This window comes from Hemitrygon akajei, chromosome 7 (assembly GCF_048418815.1).
Source record: "Hemitrygon akajei chromosome 7, sHemAka1.3, whole genome shotgun sequence".
NCBI lineage: Eukaryota > Metazoa > Chordata > Chondrichthyes > Myliobatiformes > Dasyatidae > Hemitrygon > Hemitrygon akajei.
Window position 1 is genome coordinate 159,322,012 of NC_133130.1, and position 21,036 is coordinate 159,343,047.

Consider the following 21,036-nt stretch of genomic DNA (forward strand, 5'->3'; position numbering starts at 1 on the left):
TTATAAGGAAGGCAAATGCGATGTTAGCATTCATTTTAAGAGGACTAGAATAGCAAGAATGTAATGCTGAGGCTTTGCAAGGTATTGTTTGGACTACATTTGGATTATTGTGAGCAGTTCTGGGCCCCATATCTAAGACATGATAAGCTGACATTGGAGAGGGTTTAGAAGTGTTTTACAAGAATGATCTTTGAAAGGGTTAATAAACTAGAAGGGGGAGGGGATATCATTGAAACCCACGATTATCGAAAGGCCTAGATCGAGTGGACATGGGAGAGGACCAAAAGGTATGGCCTCAAACTAAGATGCCCCTTTAGAACAGAAGTGAGGAGGAATTGCTTTAGCTGGAGGGTGGTGAAGCTGTGGAAATCATTGACACAGGTGACTGTGAAGGCCAAGTCATTGGGTATATTTAAAGTGGAGGTTGATAGGTTCTTGATTAGTAAGGGCTTCAAATGTTACAGGGAGAAGGCAGAAGAATGGGGTTGAGAGGGATAATAAATCAGCCATGATGGAATGGAGAGCAGGCACAATGGGCCAAATGGCCTAATTCTGCTGCTATGTCTTATGGTTTTAATATATTAATGAAATGATTGTGTATCTAAACTGCATGCGCCAAAGACAGTCCCATTTTCAATCCCTAGTGTGTTCAGAATCAGTTTCTCAGTTTCAATGGTCAAGCACCTCGAATTGGCCTGTTGATATGAAAGAATGAATAATTTGGCTGGGTTCCTGCTTCTGTTTTTGGTTATGGGCTGGTAACACTTCCAACAGCCATGTTTGACCATATTGTATGTCCCTTTCACCAGAAGTTATGGCCTTCAGGATGGGAGAGAAGGTAGGTATTGGATGAGGAGTTCCTAAATTTTCAAGTTGATTAGGTAAAAAGAGGCATTTACATTTCAGGGGCATGTATGGTACTGTAAAAAAAAATTGACATTGAACAACGGAGGACATAAGTTAGATGTTACACTAGAGCAGAGAGATGCCTCAATTAGCTGTTTTGTTGATATTAGTTTTTGCTGGGTGACACAACCAGTTGAAAATAGTTTTCTTGCACTACCTTTGGTAGTCAGGACCCAGATGTTAACATGCTTGTTTCTTCAGGATGACCCATACCGGCGTTACAATGTCCGGTATGCCAGATATGATGCCAATAGTGTAGGTTACAAGGATCAAGACAGGGAGAGGACGAGTCGACCCAGCTCCAGAGCAAGTCAGTCTTCTGACAGACCATCCTCTAGGTATGTTAATTGTTTCATAAATGTTTATTATTCCCACTTCTTGGAGTTTCTTGTGATAGCTTTTCAGTGGATGCATCAATTAGTTAAGTCAAAAATTCTTTTCAGTTTTTAATTTGCTTCTTTGTTTTGCCCCTCCCCATAAACTAGAGCTGTTCTCTCCTGACAGGTATCAAACAGTTAATTGATCTATGTTGGCCATAGTAACTGAGCCCACTGCTAGAGTCTCTGAACACATTCAGTCATTATTGCTCTCCCCAACTGCTAGCGTTCCCTCTCTGACTGCTTTGTGACAGTACCTCCAACTTAAACTGCAATGATTCAGGAGGGCAACTGAACACCATCTTGAGGTTAATGAAGCTTTGTGGAGCAAATGCTTGCCTCTGCAATGGCTATGTTTTCTGAATGTTTTAAAAAGTGCATTGCACACTAGCCCTGCATGCAGTTGCCTCTGATTCTAATTGTATCATGGCTTTCCTTCCTGGAGCTTCCCTTTTCAAACTTCAAATTTTGAGATTAAGAATCCCTGTCAGTATTAATACAAGTCATATGAGTAATTCAATAGACCCAGAGCTGGAAGTGCAACTTCTGTTACCCCTCACTGCGATACTGCATACTGTTGGGATGGTTCAGAGTGTCTACTTAATCACACTCTGGGCTTTGAACATCCATCTCTAGCCACCGAATGAATGGCTTGGACATGATGAGGATCTTTCTCACTTGCTTGTTGATATTTAGCTGTGACTTTAAGTCTGTCTACACAGTCTGAAAAATTTGTTAAAGATGGAAATGAATGTTTCAGTAATCCTATTCTGCTTGCAGTTGATTTTCTCGGCTGCAGTAGAACTGCCATGGCTTCATCACCCAAGTGCCCTGAGCATTTTGTTTGAACATAAGCAGGATCGTATTTATTTAGAGATACAGTGCAGAGCAGGCCCTTCCAGCTCAGTGAGCTGCACCGCTCAGCAATCTACCTATTTAACCGTAGCCTGATCACAGGACAATTTACAATGACCAGTTAATCTACTAAACGGTATGTCTTTGGAATGTGGGAGGAAACCAGAACACCTGGAGGAAAGCCATGTGCTGACGGGGAGAAATGTAGAAACTCTTTACAGACAACATCAGAATTGAGCTTCCTACCCTCAACCTCTAATACTAACCACTATGCTACTGTGGCACCCTAACTTAGGGGAAGTTTCTTGAATGGGTCACTTTCTTGCCAGTCTAAGCTTTGGAAAGGTCTAAGAGTTTCACCTTGGAGGCATAAGGCATGGAATCAGACCCTTTTAGACCACTGTCTCTGCTGACCATCGACTACCCAACATTAATCCCATTTTATTCTACCCTATGTTGTTTGACTTTTCTCTTCCTCCCCGAAACAAAATTGTCATCCTCACTCCTGAAATATGTTAACTCTTGAATATTGATCCTTGAAAATCAAAACTGTAGATGCCAGAAATCTTCATAAATAAAAGGTTGGAAATACTATGGACAAATTGCATTTGTGAGAAGAGAAATGGGAACGATTTCAGGCTGAAGGCCATTTCTCAGAATGACTGGCTATTTCTTGTTGCCACCTTTCCTATATTTATCTATGCCACCCTTAGTGCTTATTCTCTTGGGTACTTTTAATGTCACTGTATTGGGTCAGACCTTTTGATAATTTTGTTTTCACAAAATTACTTTGTAACTTTATTTTTAATTTTCTTCCAATTTATGTTTATGCAGTGAATTTCATATTCCTCTTAACCCCCTGCACAGTTCACCATTTGTTAATCTGTGTGATGATGTACAAGGCAGTGAGTGAGATGTTTCAGCATTCTGACAGTTGAAGTTCTTTCCACACGATAAATTAATCTCTTAATATAATTACCCCGTTTGCTGATCTCCTCAGGCAGGGATTCACTGAAGACCCCTATGGTGGAAGAGGTGGCCGAGAAGGCTACCCTGGTTACTATGCAGACTATTATAGCAGCCAGTATCAGTACAGAGGTAAGAAAAGGACTCTCCTACTTTATAAGAAGACTTGTATTGTTCATTGGATGGTCGGTGAAGTAAAATGGTAGAAAGTGGACACCTTTTAAAGTTTTTTAAACTGGCATTGCCTGCGCATGAAATGCGATTTAGCTAGATTTAGAGGTTGAGCATCGGCTACTGTTCTGCCTTTGGGAATATTATCATCAGCCGGATTCTGTCCCTGAGAGAGGTCTGGTGTTTTGAATTATTTGATGTCTGCTAAGCCACAGGGTCAGAAATCTAACAGCTGACTTCATACTGCCTTTGAGGAACATCTTCAATGCCATCTAAATTGGTAAATTGATTTATTATTCTCACATGTGCAAGGTATATTGAGAAACTTGGTTTTCCCTACCATCCATAATAATCATTTCATTAGAATAATGTATTGAGGTAGTACAGGGGAAAACAATAACAAAATGCAGAATGAAGTGCTACAGTTACAGAGGGAGTGCAGTGCAGGCAGCCAAGGCCACAGTGAGGTAGATTGTGAATTCAAGAAGGCAGGAGACTAGATGGGAGTGTAAATGACAAGGGTTACAGTGGGGCCAAATGGCCTGTTCCTTAGCTATTTATGCTGAGTAATTCTGTACACTGTCCAGACCTGTCTGTTAGACATTCTAGTTCAGGAACGGATGTCATCATATAACTAGAAAGTAAGAGGGTTTCCTTCCTGTTCTAATGAAGGCTCTTGTTGCTCTTGTGTTAATTATTAGTTATGGGTCCTTTGTTACGTTTCTGGACCATCATTTAGACCCGCCCCCCCCACCCCCAAGGATATGGATTCAATTCCTGTTGTTTAGTGTGATATTTTGTTCTTTTATAAACAAAACTAGTCATAGGGGACCTATAAAAGTGACCAACAACCTTTGGGGTTGTCATTAAAATCCAACAGCTTTACTTCTGTCAGTGAAGGGAATTTGACTTCTTTGTGGTTCTGGGTTATTAGGCACTGTGGTTGACTCTTGTCTTCTAAAGCATTTGCTCAGCAGTAGCAATAAATGCTGACTTTGTGTTACTAAATGTTAACTTTGTCAATTTTACCCCAAACCAGAAAAGGATTTTGTAATCAAAATTAGTTGATAATTAACGGGGACATTTTGTGTAAGTGTAGAATGTTGCAGTATAAAGCTGAGTTGTGTGAAGAATTGGTTCCATGCTTATATTTATCTCATTAGCTTAAAGTATTTCATCTGATCCAATAACACTGAATCAAATACTGCTCTTCTTGAGTCCACAAATAATTTTATTGCCATATAACAATTACAGCACGGAAACAGGCCATCTTGGCCCTTCTAGTCTGTGCCGAACGCTTACTCTCACCTAGTCCCACTGGCCCGCACTCAGCCCATAACCCTCCATTCCTTTCCTGTCCATATACCTATCCAATTTTACTTTAAATGACAATACCGAACCTGCCTCTACCATTTCTACTGGAAGCTCGTTAATATTGCCTTATTGAGTGAAACAGAAGGCTCTCCTTTGTAGGGTTGCCCAAGGCACTGTTGGTTCCTGGTGTTTTTGCGATGCAGAGGTTCCTCAGAAGTCAAGGATGTGGCATAAAAAATTTAATGGCTGTTTTATTAAGTGTTAATAGAGAAAAGAATGAACAAAGAAAAGAAGCCGTGGTCGTCTCACACTCAGACTAAATTTAACCAAACTCCATTGATAACAATTAACTTACAAATTCAAGTTGCACGATACCCAGTGAATTAGAACACTACAGCACAGAAATTGGCCCTTCGGCCCATCTACTCTGTGCCAAACTATTAATCTGCCTTGTCCCATAGTCCTCTATATCCCTCCCATCCATGTACCTATGTAGATTTCTCTTAAATGTTAAAATCAAGCTCACATGCTACACACTCAACACCCACTGAAGAAAGAAGCTCCCCCCATGTTCCCCTTAAACATTTCACCTTTCCCCCTTAACCCATGACCTCCAATTCTAATCTCACCCAACCTCAACGGAAAAAAGGCTCTTTGCACTTACCCTATCTATACCTCTTATAATTTAGTATACCTCTATCAAATATCCCCTCAATCTCCTGTGCTCTAGGGAATAAAGTCTTAACCTGTTCAACCTTTCCCTATAATTCAGGTCCTCAAGTTCTGGTAACGGCCTTGTAAATTTTCTCGAGGCTCTTTCAATCTTCTTGTCATCTTTCCTCTAGGTAGGTGACCAAAAACTGCACACAATACTCCATATTAGGTCTCATCAATGTTTTATACAACTTCAACCTAACATAATGACTCCTGCACTCAATACTAACTTATGAAGGCCAAAGTGTCAAAAGCTTTCTTTAAGTTCCTATCTACCTGTGAAGTCTCTTTCAAGGAATTATGAACCCGTATTCCCAGATCTCTCTGTTCTACTGCACTCCTCAGTGCCCGACTGCTCACCCTGGTTTGTCTCCTGAAAGTGTAACACCTCACATTTGTCTGCATTAACTTCCATCTGACATTTTTCAGCCCAATTTTCCAGCTGTTCCAGATTCTGCTGCAAGCTTTGATAGTCTGTCAAATACGCCCTCAATCTTGGTGTCATCTGCAAATTTGCTGATTCAGTTTACCACATTATCATCCAGATCTTTGATACAGATGACAAATAACGCACCCTGTAGCACACCATTAGTCATAGGCCTCTAGTCAGAGGGGCAAACATCTACTACCACTCTCTGGCTTCTCCTGCGGAGCAAATGTCTAATCCAGTTCACTACAGCAACAGGAATGCCAAGTGACTTAACCAACCTCCCACGCATGACCTTGTCAGAGGCCTTGCTAATGCCATGTAGACAACATTCACTCCCTTCTCTTCATCAACTTTCCTTATAACTTCCCCAAAACTCGAAGATTTACCTCGTGTTCTTTTTTCTTCCATGCATAAAGCCGTGTTGACTTTCCCCAAACAGTCCCCAAATCCTTCTATATCTGGTCCCTTAGAATACCTTCCAATAATTTACCCACTAATGATAATTTCCTAGTGATTCTTACAGCATTTCTTAAACAACAGAACAACTTAGCTCTCCTCCAGTCTTCTGGCACCTCACCCATGGTAAGGACATTTTAAATATCTCTGCTAGGACCCTAGCCTCCCATAGGGTACGAGGGGACACCTTGTCAGGCCCTGGGGATTTATCTACCCTAATTTGCTTCAAAACAGCAAATGTTATCCATTACCTCACTGCAGCTTTGCCTGATTTCTATAAACTGTGTATCAGTCTCCTGAGTAAATACAGGTGCAAAAAAAAAATCCATTTAAGATCTCATTATAATCTCCCATTCTCCTTAATTATTTTTTTATTCCTTCCATGATTGATAAAGTCTTTAAAGATTGGGATGAACTAGGTATTAAGTGTTTTTGGGACCTGTTTATCTCAGGATCTCTTGTCTCATTTGACCAATTGTCAAATAAATTTGCACTCCCAAAAACACATTTTTATAGATACCTTCAAATTAGAGATTTTCTACGTTTCCAATTAGCTACTTTTCCTATAGGTCCTGATAAAAATTTACTGGACGATCTTTTAAATTTAAAACCTTTTGTTAATGGTTCTGTTACCAGTATCTATAACTTGTTGATTGATTCTAGACAAGACTTTTTAGATAAAATAAAAAAAGCTTGGAAGGATGACCTGAATTGTCAGATTTCTGATGATAGATGGAATAAAATTCTTATACGGGTTAATAAATCATCTTTCTGTGCTCGTCATTCTCTTCTACAATTTAAAGTGGTTCATAGAGCTTACATTTCCAAACAGAAGCTCTCCAGTTTTTACCCGAATGTTTCTCCACTTTGTAATAAATGCAATTCTGCTGATGCCTCTTTAATTCATATGTTTTGGTTTTGCCCTACAATTGAAAAGTTTTGGCAGGAAGTATTTCATACCTTCTCTCAACTTTTTAGGGTCCAATTTGACCCTAATCCCCTTACTGCCTTGTTTGGTATTATTGCAAATGAAGATATAACTTTAAATACTCCTAACCTATAGGTTTTAGTTTTTACCTCTCTTTTAGCAAGAAGAGCAATCTTGTTTAAATGGAAGGAGTCTACCCCTCCTACTCATCTTCAATGGCTACGTGATATTATGTCTTATTTAAATTTAGAAAAGATCCGCTGCTCAGTCTTAAATTCGAAACAATCTTTTTATGATATTTGGGGACCTTCCCTAAATTACTTTTCCAATTTATAAAGTTTAACAGTGCACAGACTTTTATGTATATTTTTATCTTCTCTTCTTAAGTGAATATATTTTTTTTCTAATTATCCATTGTCATCCATCAGCTTTTTTCTTTGGTAGTTGGTAGGGGGTTGACTTTTTTTTATATAAAAAATTTCTTTTATGATGTATGACTTATCTTTAAATTTTTGATTACAGAGTGGTATACCTTTATGTGTTATGTTATAACATTTTGATCAATTTTATTACAATATATGAATACGTTATGTTGAGATATATCTATGTGTTGCACTCTGTAAATCTTTTTTTTCTTCTGAATAAAAATATTGTAAAAAGAAAAAAAGGATCTCCCCCATCTCTTTCAGCTCCATGCATAGATTACTGCTTTGATTTTCCTAGGACCAATTTTGTCCCTTGCTACCCTTTTGCTCTTAATATGTCTGTAGAAGTCCTTGGGATTCTCCTGCGAGGAAAAACCTCATGCCTTCTTTTAGCCCTCCTCATCTCCTTGAGTGTTCTCTTGCATTTTTTATATTCAAGTACTTCATTTATCCTATCTGCCTATTCCTGCTACACACCTCATTTTTTTCTTAACCAGGGCCTCAGTATCTCTCAAAAACCAAGGTTCCCTAAAGCTGTTATCCTTTCTATGTTCTGACAGGAACATACAAAACTCTATACTCTCAAAATTTCACTTTTGAAGGCCCCTCACTTGCCAAGTACACCTTTGCCAGAAAACGCCCTGACTCAATCCACACTTGCCAGATTCTTTCTCCAATTTAGAATCTCATACTAAGAACCAGACCTATGCTTATCTTGAAATTAATTACATTGTGATCACTAGATACAAAGTGTTCCCCTACACAGACTTCTTGTCACCTGCCTTGTCTCAATCCCTAATAGGATTTCTAGTATTGTATTCTCTTCAGTTAGCATTGTTATGTACTGAAATTTACCTAAATACATCTGACAGACTCTCTTCAGCCTTTTACAGTATGGGAGACACAGCCAATGTGTGGAAAGTTAAAGTAATCTATTAACACAACCCTGTTTCTTGCAACAGTCTATAAATCTCCGTACAAATTTGCTGCTCTAAATCCTGCAGATTGTTGGGTAGTCAGTAATATCCCATTAACATGGTCATCCTTGTCATGAGTTCCACCCATATAGCCTCAGCAGATGAGCTTTCTGATCTAAACACTGCTGTGACATTTTTCCTGAGTCATAATGCCCCTTTAATCCCTCCTGCTCTATCATGTCTAAAACAAAGGAACACTGGAATATTCAGCTGCCAATCCTGTCCCTCCTGCAACCAAGTCTCACTAATGGCTACAAATGTCATAATTTCACATGCTGATCCATGGCCTAAGCTCATCCACCTTTCCTACGACATTTCTTGCATTGAAATATACACAACTGTGAGTATTAGTCCCACCATGCTCAATCTTTTGATTTCTGACTTTTGTATGTAGGAGTAGGCTTAACATCTTTCCCCACAACTGCTCCACTATCTGCTCTGGCACTCTGGTTCCTATCCCGCTTTCTACTTTCTCCTTGTCCACAGAGCCTCCTGTCTATACCCTAGATAATAAATCCCCTGTCACTACAGCTCACCTCTTTTTCTCCTCTTCTGAGCCACAGGGCCAGACTCAGTGCCAGAAACCTAACTGCTGTGGCTATCCTCCGCTAAGTCATTCCCCCACCTTCCCTGGGCAGTATCCAAAGCAGTGTACAACGTGGATACTCTGCATTGGCTGCCAATCCCCTTTCACCCTCCCGATAGCCACCTGTATCCTGCACCTTGGGTGTAACTACCTCCCTGTATCGTTTGTCAGTCAACCTGTCAGCATCCTGAGTTATGCACAGTTCATCCAGCTCCAGCTCTAGTTCCTTAACAGGGTCTGAAAGAAGCTGCAGCTGGATGCGTTCTTGCAAGAGTAGTCAGGTGCACTGGAGGTCTCCCTACCTTCCCACAATCCACAAGAAGTGTATTCCACTGTCCTGCTTGGCATCTCCATTGCTCTAATTATGCAAGAAGAAAGAAGGAAAATATTAATTTAAAAAATCTACCTAGAAACTTCACCTCTTGGCCTTTGTGAGCCAAAGCCTGAACTAACTACTCTAACACTGGCCACTCCCACAATGGTCACTCTGCTTAAAATTAACCTCTTTTTATTGGCCTTTGCTAACTGCCTTCTTATGCACAGTCCATCATCTCCACAAAAACTGCGATGTGGAGAATGTCCCAGCTGCCCACGCTTGTTTCTTCTGAAGTCTCTCTCCCACTACGTGATCCAATGTCTCCAAGGGAACTGTAGTGCATATAAAGTCCCAAATACCTCCACTTACTTTTTTTCCCCTGCTATAGAAAACTAAAAAGTGTCAAGGAAAAATATAGAAGGAACTGCACCATAATTACTGGAAAATTCTGTGAACAATTATAGATCTAGATGATTATCTAATAATACTAGCGAGCATGGGAAAGTTAACTACAAGATAAATACAAGAAAAAATAACTCTGTATTCTAATCCAACAATGCCATGGTTTTGACACATGTTCATAAATGTCCTGTAGCTAGTGACTACTGTGCTGCTTGTTGATTCTAGAGAACAGTAGCTACTTCCTTATGATGCTGCTTTCCTGATATCCTGTTCATTATTTACAGTGCCCATAAAAGGTATTCACCCCCTCTGGAAGTTTTCATGTTTTATTGTTTTACAATATTGAATCACAGTCGATTTTTTTTTCTCCAGTCCTGCTGAAGTGTTCAATTTGGCTTTTTTTTTGACACTGATCAACAGAAAAAAGACTCTTTCATGTCAAAGTGAAAACAGATCTCTACAAAGTGATCTAAGTTAATTACAAATATAAAACACAAAATAATTGATTGCATAAGTAATATGACATACCAAATCATCACTGGTGGAGCCAATTGAGTTTAGAAGTCACATAATTAGTTAAATGGAGATCACCCGTGTGCAGTCAAGATGTTGTAATTGACTGTAGTAAAAATACACCTGTATTTGGGAGGTCCAAATGCTGGCGAGTAGTATCCTGGCAAAAACTACACCATGAAGACAAAAGAACACTCCAAGCAACTCTGCAAAAAAAGTTATTGAAAAGCACAAGTCAGGAGATGGATACAAGTCACTGAATATCCCTTGGAGTACGGATAAGTCAGTCATCAAGAAATGGAAAGATTATGGCACAGCTAGAGCAGGCCATCCTCAAAAACTAAGTAACCATGCAAGAAATGGACTAGTGAGGGAGGCCACCAAGAGACCAATGACAGTTCTGGAGGAGTTACAAGCTTCAGTGGCTGAGATGGGAGAGACTGTGCATACAACCACCATTGTCTGGGTATTTCACCACTTGCAGCTTGTGGGGAAAAAAACACATGAAATCTTGGCTAGAGTATGCCAGAAAGCATATGGGAGACTCTGAAGTCAGATGAAGAAGGTTCTATGGTCTGATGAAACCAAACTTGAGCTTTTTGGCCATCAGGCTAAATGCAATGTTTGATGTAAGCCAAACACCACACATGATTAAAAACAAACCATCCCTACCATGAAGCATGGTGTTGGCTGCATCATACTGTGGGGATGGTTCACTGGAAGGCTTGTGAAGGCTGCGGGTAAAATATATGTAGCAAAATGCAGGAAAATCATGGAGGAAAGCCTGATCCAGTCTGCAAGAGAATTGCAACTTAGGAGAAGGTTTGTTTTCCAGTAAGACAATAACCCCAAGCATTAAGCCAAAGCTACACAGGAACAGCTTAAAAACAACAAAGTTACTGTCCTGGAGTGCCAAGTCAGAGTCCAGACCTCAATCCAATTGAGAATTTGTGGCTGAACTTGAAAAGGGCTGTTCACTCACGATCCCCATGCAATCTCACAGAGCTTGAGGTTTTGTAAGGAGGAGTGAGGAAAAATTGCAGTGTCTAGATGTGCAAAGATAATAGAGACCTATCCACACAGACTCAAGGCTGTAATTGCTGCCAAAGGTGCATCTACTAAATACTAACTTTAGGGTGAGTAATTATGCAATCAATTACTTTGTGTTTAATTATTGTAATAAATTTAGACCAATTTGTAGACATCTGTTTTTACTTTGACACAAGAGTCTTTTCTGTTGATCAGGGTCCAAAAAAATAAATTAAATCCATTGTAATTCAATGTCGTAAAACAATAAAACATGAAAACTTCTGGGGGAGGGGGGGAGCAGTGAATACTTATTTGTATCTCATAACCAAATTCAAACAAAAAAATTATCTTGCCACTGCTTCTATGTCTTATAGTCTTATTACTTTGCTTCTTGTAAAACATTGCACTATGTAGATTGGCAGCCTTATAGTAACTACACTACAAAAAGTGATTTGGTGTTTGTAAAGCATCCTAGGATGCTGACATAATTCCCACATTCTCCTTTGCACTTTTCTTCAGAACGTACCTTGAAGTATGCTTAATTAATTTTTGTTTGTTGTTAGACCTAGCTCAATGGGAGAGGTATGACCTTGGTGCCTATGATTCTCGATACAGAGACTATAGAGATTACGACCGTCCGTATTGGTACTATGGACCTTACCAAGCACGGGATCCTTATTATCGGGAGCCTTACGGAGACAGGTGAATGAGATTTCCCACACTTAGGCGTTTCTCTGCTCTCTTCTCCCTTTTTTAGGTACCTCAGTGGAGCCATGGTTCCTTGATATATTAATACAACTGAGTGTATGGAATGAGAGTGTGAGAGCGAATGAGCTCCAGGAAACTTTTAGTCATGGCAGATCATTGAACTAGAAAGGCTGCTGCACAGATTCACCAGTGTGATATTTGGACTGGAAAGATTCGATGTTTAGATCCTTTGTGTATGGAGGACCAAGAGATTATCCAACAGGGATTTTTAGTATGGTTTAAGGAATTAATTAATTTGATAGACTATTACTTGAGGACAGATTACAGAATAAAGGGTATAATGTTGAAATTAGAGTTTTGCAATAAAGCATTTCCACAAATAGGATCAGGGAAATCTGTCTTTATTCTCCCTTTTACCCTCCTGCCGGAAAAAAAACACTGACAGTTTGCAATTTAAAAACTTAATACTAACAAAGTGTCAGAGATTATCTAACAAAGTGAAAGGACGTGCTGGTGGGGTTATCTTATCTCATTTTGTTTTTGGCTATATTTGAAACATCATTGAGGAATGGTGGTGAAAATGGGAGGGCAGCTTGTTTCAAAGGAAGACTCTTAAAATGTATTTTGCAATTTTATGACGTCTGTTCCTGATGTGTTTCTACATCTTGGTTCAGAGTGTGAAATGCTCAGTGAAATGCTCAATCTTAACATTGGCTGCTGTAATCCTCAGCCTACAGAGATTTAGACGATGTACGGTGCACGAAAGTGCTGTCTATTTCTTTGGCTGTCAGTAATTTCTGCCTCTCCAACGCTGCCTGGACTATTATGAGAAGACAAATCCACTTCCCCTCCCGCAAAGCTAAATTTAAATGATGAGGTTCATTGTTCCTGTCTCAACTGTTGAACTTTATTTCTGTTGCAATCTCTGTCCAAGTCAGGATCTAGTTCATTTCCAACTTACATGATGAACATCAATCAGAAATCATACTTGTGCTCTTCAAGTCAGTGAATCCTCTGCAGGCATTCCCTGTGTTACACACCCCTGACTTCTGAACATCATACATACAAATGGAGCTCATAATATTAAATTAAAAACTGATGTACATAAAATACCAATTGTTTCCTCTTTATATATCTCTTTCCATTTTTAATAATTGTTTATCAGGCTATGATGCCATCCATTGCTGCTACATGGAGGCATGATTACGATGCTGAGTGATTTTTGTGTATGTTTCAACTTGCAGAGAAAATTAACTTATAGGTGACTGTAAAAATGGAACGCGTTTGTTACCCAGGTGCGAGTGATGAGTGTTTCTATAAAGATTATCTCCCTTTAAGTAAAACAGTACTCCAATGGATTTTGTTTAATAGGCGGAATGGGTATGAGGAACTCTGGCAGTATGACCCTCGCTATGACGGCAGTTTTGATGAAAGCAGCCGGCGAGATCCATACCCTGATGAATTTGACCGGCGCAGTACACACAGTGAACAGTCCGCTCACAGTGGTCTGAGCTCCCACAGTGTGAGGAGTCGCCGTAGCAGCTTCAGCTCCCAGTCTCAGCAGGTGAGTAGCGTGGTTCATGGGAATACTGGTCAGAGTGGGCATGTAGAGAGACACGCCCAATTCAGATCTCACTGGGGAAAGTGATAGCTCCAAACAATGCTGCTCATTTTTATTTATGGTTGTATAAGTATTGATTTTGTTTTGTCCTCAATATTGTTTTATTTTCGTCCTCATACATGATGAAGACAGATGCAGGCTGTGGTTGACCATGAACAAATGACTAATTCCTCTGCGAGTTCTTGTGCATTTGTTAATTAGTAATTTTGGAGTTTAAAATAAGAATTGTGACTTTGATTATAATTCCAGGATTGTAATTGCACTGTAATCTTGACTTTCTGACACATTGATAGATTTACAGCATGGTGTTTGCACAGACTGTTTCCATTTACATTTCTCAGCAGTAGACTTTATGGTGGGATTGTATGTAAATAGTTCTGTGTGTGAGTGTAAAATGGACTAATTATCTATTGGACTTCATCTTGTGTAGAGCCAGGTTTACAGGAGCCAACAGGAATTGGCTGTCCCATATGAACAACCAAGCCAGACGACCCTCGCTACTGATTATACATATGAACAATACTCGGAAAACACTGTGCAGCCTAATTACTCAGATTATCAGTATGGATATCCAGCGGAAACAGGATGGCAACCTGTGGAGAGAAGTATGTTCATCTGCACTTTAATGGATCTCTGTGTGTACAGACATAAAATCTAGCTTGGAAAGCAGGGGTGTGGTATATTGAACTGAAATCTCTCTGAATAAAGGTATGAAATAAAATTGAGGGGTGGAGGGGAATTTTAAAATTATAGAAAGCTTGTTAATTGTATGCAGTTAATAGCATACCTGGGCTAGTATATAAGGTATCAGAGGCTGTAAATAGAGATACCTACAAATAAGTCATTGTTTGTCAAAGGCAATCCTTCTCATTAAAACTTCTTCCCCCTCGACTAGTTCCACCAAGACCTGTGACTCCAGAGAAATATACAGTTCCTCATCTTTGTGTCCGGTTTGGTCCTGGAGGACAGTTGCTGAAAGTGTTGGGCAACCTCCCGTCAGAAGGACAGCCTGCTTTAGTTGAAATACATAGCCTGGAGGTACTGTGAAGAGTATAGATTATACACAACAAGGATCATAATTCCTCTTCCAGTGTTCATAACAATATTTTGCTTTGACTTGATTTTTTTTCATTCTGTTCCGATCTTTATCGGAGTCAGCCAGCTATTTGGCATGTCTCTTAATACTGCACCATCGAGTTAGTTAAAAAGCAAAGAAATTTGATGCTAGAAGTTTGAATTGGAAACAAAATGCTGGAGATACTCAGCAAATCATGCAATATCTGAGGAGAGGGAGGAAAATAAGTCCCTGTTAATCATAGCTGATCTATCTGGAATACCCCCTGAGACAACCCTGACAATATACCTGTCACTTTGTTCCATGAGGCCATAAGACGTAGGAGCAGAATTAGGCCATTCGGTCCATCGAGTCTGCTCTGCCATTTCATCTTGGTCATTCTTCATCTGCCTCTGATTACTAACATTCCCTTTGTTCTCCCATCTCACATATCGCTGCAATTTAAAGCATGCTTTCTGTTTCCTTTTCTGTTGAAAGGTTGTCCACCTACATTAAATTTTCCTCTTCATAGACACTGTTTGCTTTGCTGAATCTCTCCAGCATTAAGTCTTTAATGATCATCGTGCGGAAGCCTGGACATCACATATAAAGGCAAGGGTTCCTGCTGTTGAATTTTCACCTGTGTTATAAATAGTAGATTTGAACAGTTGAGCAAGTGCCAAACAATGTTAGGTGTGGGAGGGGAAGCTGGGAAGGACGTGCCCAACCTCTGCCTTACCTCTCTGTTTATTGGCTTTAGCTCAGTTTTGGCAAAGGTTTGGGGAAAGAATTGGCCATCCATCACCAATCGTATTGTGGGCAGGAGACTATTATTATTATTTTAAATATTTTATACTGTGCACGGGCATTATAGAAAGCAAAACTATTTTTGACTGGAAAATAAATATTTAAATCCCATTGGTGAGGAGTTAACAATTTCAAGTAAATGCTGGAAATTCTCAGCACACTAAAAGGGTAAAAGCTTTGTCTTATCTTTGAATCTCAGAGAGACAGCTTTTCCTCTGAAATTAAAACCCAGAAGAGCACAGCTTTGTTAGAAGTACTTCTGGCTGAACTGTTCTGGCCCAGCTTGAATGAGGAGAATCATGGAGGAGGGAATCCAAAATTTTGATGGTATAAGATGCTTGAATTAATATTCAATAAAAAAATTAAATCTTGCACGCAGTTGACTTGTATTGTTCTGTTTCCAGACAATACTGCAGCAGATGCCTGAACAAGAGGAGTTGAGGAGCTTCCCAGGACCATTAGCAAAGTAAGTCTTTTGACTCCATACCAGAAGAGAGATTCTAAACACAAGAACAATAATATATAATATAGTTCAAAACTTTTTTTAAAATTCAAGGGGCATTGGCTGTACTGGCTGAGGCGGCAATTAATTGCCCCTTTGAGAAGATGGTGGTGGTGGGCTCCCTTCATAAGACTTTGCAAACCGTGTGGTGTGTGTATACCACCCCCCCCCCCCCCCCCCCCAGTGCTGTTTGGGAAATGATCCAGGATTTTGATCCAGTGGCAGTGAAGGAACAGTAATATACCTGGTGCCAAATATCTGGTAAAAGAACCCAAGAAGATGTTAGCTTGTCACCTAAATCTCAACAGGTTCTCCTGACATCCATATGGCAATTAAACCTGCTTTCCTTGCCCACTTGAGGCCTATGTAATTTCACACCAGTGCTCTCAACTATTTAATCTTATGCATTTTGCACAGCCTTTTTCTTCACTGTCTTGTATAATTTATGTTGATGTTCAATTTTCTATACCTTAGTGCCTGTGATGTTGCTGCAAGCGAGCTTTTCATTGTACCTGTAACTCGCTGTATTTCTGCACATAAAATAAGCTTGACTTGGCCTAGCAAGCAGCTCTTTATCTCTCAAGCATTTTAGTCTGTTTGTATATTATTAACAAACAAAAGAACAAAGGTAACAACTGGATGATTTCTAGCATCACAATGCATTCATAATTCTTCCTTTGAGTTGCACGTTATTTTCATACATCTAGATCTTCACACCAACACACCCAAAATGAGTGTTAATCTCTGCTGTCTTTGAGCTGCATTCAGGTGAATGGGGTGTTTAATCCATTCATGCATTTGGAGACATAGTGTGGCTATGTCCACACTAGACTTTTTCTCTTCGTTTTGACTCTCTGTCCACACTGAAACAGCGTTTTCCTCCCCCAAAAACAGAGCTTTTCTAAAATGCTCTCCAGAGCGTTTAAATCTGAAAACGCCGATTGGCCGGTGTAGTGTGTGCAGGGTAAATGAAGCTTTTTAAAAACACTGTCATGACGTGCCGGAACAGACGGTGACAGCAGTGCGGCATTTCATAGTTTTCTTGTACGCAACCTCCAACACCATGACAACAATGGCTTCGGGAGACTATCCCTGAGCAGAATGTTACTGCGGCTTTGCAGTAAGAGAGAATTTCAATCCCCCACACAACCTAACAATTTCAGAACAGACGGCAATGAGACTGAAGCCAGAAGAGTTAGAAATGTACTCACCAAATACTTTGACCCATAACTTACTGAATAAATAAATATACTCAGTTTGCCCTGTTTTCTGTCTTTGCTTGTATGAAGGTGGTTTACCTATTTATGCAAGCACTTCTGACAATAGATGTGTTAAATCCTAATGTAACTTTGTATGGAAATACAAGATAACACTGATGCAGACATGTTTAATACGTTTAACAAGGTGCTTTATTAATGTATTGCTTGTGCAAACATTCAATAGATGCAATTGTCACTACTTCCAAAATGTAATTTTTAATTAGTAGCTTATGTTTGGCGTAGACGTGAAAATGTTAAGGCCAAAAAAGGAAAATTGTAAGTTTCACTTTTACTCAGATAAAAATAAAATCACTTTTGCCCAGTAACTCGTTCTTTTGCACATGTTAAATACAGCAAAATAATACAGAAAGACATGGCAAAAGTAAAGGCAAACAAATGAGGTAACAGCAAATTTCACTTCTGCCCAATAACAAGCCTTATTGCATTTAGTTGTAGCTGTTGTCGCTTTCATCGGTGAAGAGACTATGGCCGTAGGAAATGTTTCCAATACTGTCCATGAACTCCCTGTCGGTTGCTTCCATACACTCCAGTATTTGATTTTTTTTTTTGTTTTAAGTTCTCCTGTGCGAGAACCAACAGCTGTCTGTTGTTTGGCAATTTCCTTTTAAGTTTTTCTAGTCTATAACTGGACAAATGCGCTCCAAGACTTTCACTGTGAGATTTGACACCAAACATGTCGCTTGTTTTCTGTAGATGTGTCCTGCACATGCCCAGTAGGAGGAGATTAGCCCAAATACCCATTTTAATATGGATGGAGGTATTTTCAAAAACGCTTGGTGTGGACGCCTATCGTTTTTATGCGAAACTGGTGTTTTCAAAATTATCCGGTCTAATGTGGGCGTAGCCTCAGGTTACTGGGGGTGTTTCCTGGTCTGCAATTAACCACAAAATGCAGCTCCAGAAAGACCATCGTTCTGAGCTGTATTCTTAAATTCAGTATAAATTCAATCAGATGTGAAGACTGATTGCAGTTGAAAGTAGTATTTGTGTATTCCCTAACTCCAGAATATGCAACAGTCCCTTCTTATTGCCCTCCTGAACACAAAAAAAAATTATTCCAGAAAAGGCCAAACTTTGAGGATCTAATCAAGAAGGGCAGCAAAAATGCCCTGTACTATGGACCCCCTTCCCCTGTTAACTAATACTGAGATGCTTGTGTCTGGAAATGATTAATGTTCTCCAAGTGCGATTTGACTAAGGCAATATCATGTTCTTGGCCTATTTTATTGATACAGACTTTCACCTTTGTTCATACTGAGTGCCTTCAGAGCAGCGATATTTGGCTTGCTTCACGAATAACAACACACCCATAATTTTTAATAATGCTTTATTACTTGTGATCTGATCATAGGAATTTACCACTGTCCAGTAAGGGAGGTATTGGGACATTTTAACATAATCGTGAGAATGATTCCAGGAATGAAAGGAACATCTGGCAGCTCTTGGGCTGTGTTCCATGGAGTTCAGGAGAATGTGGGAGGATCTCATAAAAACATTCCAAATGTTAAAAGGCCTGAACAGATTAAATATGGCAAAGTTATTTCCCATGGTAGGGGAGTCTAGAACAAGAGGGCACGGCTTCAGGATTGAAGGACGACCATTTAGAACAGAGATGTGGAGAGATTACTGTGATGGTAAATCTGTGGAATTTGTTGCCACGAGTGGCTGTGGAGCCAAGTCATTGGGTGCATTTAAGGCAGAGATAGATAGGTTCTTGATTAGCCAGGGCATCAAAGGGTATGGGGTGAAGGTGGAGGAGTGGGGATGACTGGAAGAATTGGATCAGCCCATGATTGAATGGTGGAGCAGACTCGATGGGCTAAATGGCCTGCATCTGCTTCTGTGTCTTATGGTCTTAACTTTGTTCCTTTATCTTAGTCCTTCATATCCACCATTGAAAGCTGGGACCTAGTATAAATCTCTGCAGTACATTTTAAGGTGCATCCTAAAAATTTTTTGACTGTTAGCTTTTTCCCGTGTTGATTTGCTTCCATTGTTAAGCAATCCACATCTCAGGTTCCCTGTACAACTCCTGATTAAATCATTACTGTGCTGAGCATTCGGTGAATTTTCAAGTTGAGATCTGATTTTTTTTTTTAGGGAAGAGACTCATAAAGTTGATGTCATCAACTTTGCTCAGAGCAAGGCGACAGAATGCCTAAGAAATGAAGAGCTTCTGGATAAGGAGTCTGCCAACTTGTTATGGGAACTGATTGTCCTACTATGTAGACAAAATGGGGTGAGTTTCCATATTTTGCGAGTTTTCTAGAATTGATGCCCTCTCCTTCGCCTAGCCCTATTTGTATTAATTGCTTTGCTTGATATGTGATTGTTTGATTTCAGCATTTTGTATTAGACAGCTTCTACTATGACATCCTCGAAACTGGGTTTTTAAACTTGTCTCATTTTGCGGGTGTAAGGAATGCAGACAGGGATGAGAATGGTATGCATAAGTTATACAACAAAGGATGAGAATGAATTGTCTTTTTGTTGTTACGTACAGTACATCTACAGGTGTTGATGGGTGTTCCTTGAGACTAAATTTAACAGATTTCAAAGTAACACACACACAATACTGGAGGAACTCAGCAGGCCAGGCAGCATCTATGGGAAAAAAAAGTGCAGTCGACATCTTGGCCCGAAATGTCGACTACTTTTTTCCATAGATGCTGCCTGGCCTACTGAGTTCCTCCAGCATTTTGTGTGTGTTGCTCTGGTTTCCAGCATCTGCAGATTTTCTCTTATTTGAGATTTCAAAGTAACTTTTATTATTAAAGTACATGTATATCGCCATATACAACCTTGATTCATTTTCTTGTGGGCATAATAGAGTAACAACAATAATGTGGTGGCATCCGTTGGTCTTGAGAGGGTCGGCCTGGGCAGGGTTGTATGGGAGACCGGCAGTTGCCCAAGCTGCAGGCCTTCCCCTCTCCACGCCACCGATGTTGTCCAAGGGAAGGGCACTAGGACCCATGCAGCTTGGCACCTGTGATGTCGCAGAGCAATGTGTTGTTAAGTGCCTTGCTCAAGGACACAAACACGCTGCTTCAGCTGAGGCTCGAACCAGTGACCTTCAGGTTACTAGTCTGATGCCTTGCCCACTAGGCCACGCCAACACAACAACAACAATAACAGAATCAGTGAAAGACCACCCAACTCGCACATTCACCCAGAATGCAGAAAAGACAGCAAATTGTGCAAGTACAAAAAGAAATAATAATAATAAGTAAGCAATAAATATCAAGAACAAGAGATGAAGAGTACTTGAAAGTGACTCCCTAGGTTGTGGAAACATTTCATTGATGGGGTGAGTGAAGCTATTCCCTTTGGTTCAAGAGCCTGATGGTTGAGGGGTAATACCAGTTTCTGAACCTGTGTGAGTCCAGAGACTCCCGTACCACTTTCCTGATGGCAAAAGAGAGAAGGATGCTGGGTAGTGGTGGTGGGGGGTGTGGTAGGTCCCTGATGATGGATGCTGGTTTCCTGTGACAGTGTTTCATGTCAATGTGCTTAGTGGTTGAGAGGGCTTTACCTGTGATGGGCTGTGTTGTCAATATTGTATGTCAATATACTCTTTACTACACATCTATAGAAGTTTGAAAGAGTTAGATGTCATGCCAAATCTTCACAAGCTCTTAAGGAAGCAGAAGCATCGCCTTTCTTTATTTGCAATTGCACTTAAGTGCCGAGCCCAGG

General features: G+C 40.0%; 1 protein-coding gene across 8 annotated transcripts in view; it reads left to right on the top strand.

Moving 5' to 3' along the window:
- sec16a (SEC16 homolog A, endoplasmic reticulum export factor) overlaps positions 1–21,036 on the top strand; it is an 82,895-nt gene that overhangs the window by 17,919 nt on the left and 43,940 nt on the right. For all 8 annotated transcript variants that reach the window (XM_073052308.1, XM_073052311.1, XM_073052309.1 and 5 more), the window contains 8 exons: positions 1,108–1,244; positions 3,139–3,236; positions 11,929–12,067; positions 13,445–13,637; positions 14,125–14,299; positions 14,590–14,732; positions 15,960–16,021; positions 19,438–19,576. In XM_073052308.1, the coding sequence (XP_072908409.1) occupies positions 1,108–1,244; positions 3,139–3,236; positions 11,929–12,067; positions 13,445–13,637; positions 14,125–14,299; positions 14,590–14,732; positions 15,960–16,021; positions 19,438–19,576 (1,086 nt within the window). The remainder of the gene's footprint in view (positions 1–1,107; positions 1,245–3,138; positions 3,237–11,928; positions 12,068–13,444; positions 13,638–14,124; positions 14,300–14,589; positions 14,733–15,959; positions 16,022–19,437; positions 19,577–21,036) is intronic.